This window comes from Carlito syrichta, unplaced genomic scaffold (assembly GCF_000164805.1).
Source record: "Carlito syrichta isolate Samal-C Ts95f unplaced genomic scaffold, Tarsius_syrichta-2.0.1 Scaffold305825, whole genome shotgun sequence".
NCBI lineage: Eukaryota > Metazoa > Chordata > Mammalia > Primates > Tarsiidae > Carlito > Carlito syrichta.
Genome location: NW_007249921.1, coordinates 107636 through 110478, shown reverse-complemented (window position 1 = coordinate 110478; position 2843 = coordinate 107636). Strand labels below are relative to the sequence as shown.

The 2843-nt window shown below is 40.8% G+C and overlaps 1 protein-coding gene across 1 annotated transcript in view; it reads left to right on the top strand.

Annotated features, from left to right (window-relative positions):
- PDCL (phosducin like) overlaps nucleotides 1-2843 on the top strand; it is an 8168-nt gene that overhangs the window by 3156 nt on the left and 2169 nt on the right. The window contains exon 3 of the mRNA XM_008062761.1: nucleotides 1691-1872. Within this exon, the coding sequence (XP_008060952.1) occupies nucleotides 1691-1872 (182 nt within the window). The remainder of the gene's footprint in view (nucleotides 1-1690; nucleotides 1873-2843) is intronic.

Here is a 2843-nt window from a genome sequence, read left to right as displayed (position 1 = left end):
CTGGAGTGCAGTGTCTGCTCCTGGCCACCGCAGCCTCGACCTGCTGGGCTCCGGGGATCCTTCTGCCTCAGCCTTCCCAGTAGCCGGAATTACAGGCATGCGCTACCACGCCCGGCTGATTTTTTGATTTATTGTAGAGATGAGGTCTCGCTGCCCAGGTGGGTCTTGCACCCGCAGGCTCAGGCAATCCACTCACCTCAGCCTCCCAAAGGCGCGGGATTACAGACTGAGCCACCGAACCTGGTTTGTGTTAAGTCTTTAGCTGTACTTTATAGCCTCTTCTACTAATTTGTCTTTTACTGGTCTATGTCACACTGTCATTAATTATTGTAGTGTTATACTATATTTTAGTATTTGGTAAGGGTAGACCCCCTTCAGTACTCTTCAGTACTCTTCGGTGTCATTATTTTCTTAACTTTTGCTTTCTTGTTTTTCCAAAGTAAATTTAGGAGCATGCACACATATGTGTATTCAAGTGTCTTCATTGAGAATGCATTAAATATATAGATTAATTTAGGGATAATTGGCACCTTTGTGACGTTGAATATTTCTGTTTAGGAACATGGTATTGCTTTTCCATTCATTCAAGTTTTTCTTGTTTCTTGGTAGCATTTGAAAGTTTTATATAGATTTTTATATTTTTTTCCTATGGTAGCAAAAAACCCCAAAGCCTTAGTTGCTTATGACAACAAAGATTTATTTTGTAATCATATTACATACAGTCTGTGGGTCAGTGACAACTCTTCTTCTGTTTCTGTTTCATATGTTCCTTCATTCCAGGGATTAGACTGAAGGAGTAGCCCCTATTTGGGACACATCATTTTCATGGTCAAGCAGAGAGAGCAAGAGAGGAGCTATTAGAAACATGCAATGGCTTATACATCTTTTGCTGAGACCTGGCATACTTCATGTTTGCTCACAAGCCCATTGACCACAATTCACATGACCAAGCCCAGCATCAGTGGCCTGTGGATGTATGTACCGATCCCATAGGAGGTGCTACAGGTCACACGACTAGCGGCATAGATATATAGTCCTTTGACAGCTTAGGGGTTGGGGGATGTTATGGGTAGCTTAAATAATAGAACAGTAATACAGCCTGCCACAACTTGTTATAAAAAATTCAGAGAATATAGAAGTATAGAAAAAAAATGTAAAAGTTCTCTCTCACCAGCCCCTTTAGATCCTTCTACCTGAAGACAACCACCATTAACAGTTTGCTTTTTCTATGAACATACAAATGTATACACAAATGTCTATATCTACATACATAAATATTCAACATACTGTCCTTTTTATAAAAACCGGAGGAGCATATCATGATATTGTTCTACATTTTGTGTTTTTTTTTTTTAACTTAATATATTTAGAATATATATTTTCGTGGCAGTAAACATAGAGCTGCCATTTTCTTTCCAAGAGTTGCTTTATTTTCTTTTGAGTAGGTGAATCATTTAACTCATTTCCTAATATTGGGCGTTAGCTTGGCCCTTTAATTTTTGCAAACTGTTCTGCAGTGCACATCATTGTGTGTAGACCACTCTTTGTGGCAACGTGCACAGATGCTCACGTTAATCGTACAGTAGATGGAGCGAGCTTCAGATAGATGTGAGCTTTTACCTACAGATGTAAGCTGGTCCATAATTCCTTGCTCATTCTCCTTGGTCACATCCATGTTAACCCCACTCAGGTCCAAAAGGTGTGATCAATGACTGGCGCCGCTTCAAGCAGTTGGAGACAGAACAAAGGGAGGAGCAGTGCCGGGAGATGGAAAGGCTGATCAAGAAGCTGTCAATGACCTGCAGATCTCATCTGGATGAAGAGGAGGAGCAACAGAAACAGAGGGACCTCCAGGAGAAGATCAGTGGGAAGGTATAGCAGCATCCAGGCTTTTCTTAGAAGCTCCCTGGCTGCTAGATCTGGGTTAGTGATTCAAGAGCTGGAGGATGTTTGATTTGGCCTCCAAGAAGTTGTGCAGTGCTGTAAAAATTATAGAGCCATGTTATAACTCAGACATGCACAGTTTTGAATCTCAGTTCTGCCATGAGTAATTGTGGGAAAATTCTTATCTTTTGCATCTGGCTTTTCATTGCCTGAGATTATTTAGCTATGACTCAAAGCTAAAAGACCAGACAGGATTAGAGAGCAGATAAGAGGATTAAGCTAGGAGTCATTCACCTTGCCTAGAAGAATGATTTCAGGGCATTAGACTCGGTAAAGACCATAATAGCTCACTCTGCTAGGCCAAGATAGAGTGGAGAGCTATGAGATGGGAAGAAAATTGGCAACAAGTAAGAATGAACTCCAGATGGTGCTGGTTATGATACAGTAACAACTTCTGATCTAGTGTAGTCTTCCATCCCTTAATCCCTAATCTATACAAGATCTAGTATTTTTTTTTTTAGCGGAGTGGGAATGTCTTGCTGTATCAGAGCAGGAGAAGGAAGATGCTTTTAAGACTTAAGCCAGCTGCAGGGCATTGTACCCACTGCTCACAGCTGCTTTTTATACTGATGTGAGAGACCAAAATGAAGCAGCATCACATAATCACATAGATCAGTCTGGAGAGAGGCTGTCCTTCTGCTGATTTATCTGAAGTAGAACAGAATTGAAACTGAACGCCAAAATTAAGGGGAATGGTTAAGTAAAATATGACACAGTATATAATTTTATAAAAATATTTGGAAATTTGAGGAAATACTTATAATAATGATAAATTTTAACAGCAGGCTGTAGCTTAATTGGTACACCCATGACTGCTGTTATAAAAGCAAAACTAGCCGGGCTTGGTGGCTCAGCCTGTAATCCCGCGCCTTTGGGAGGCTGAGGTGGGTGAATTGCCT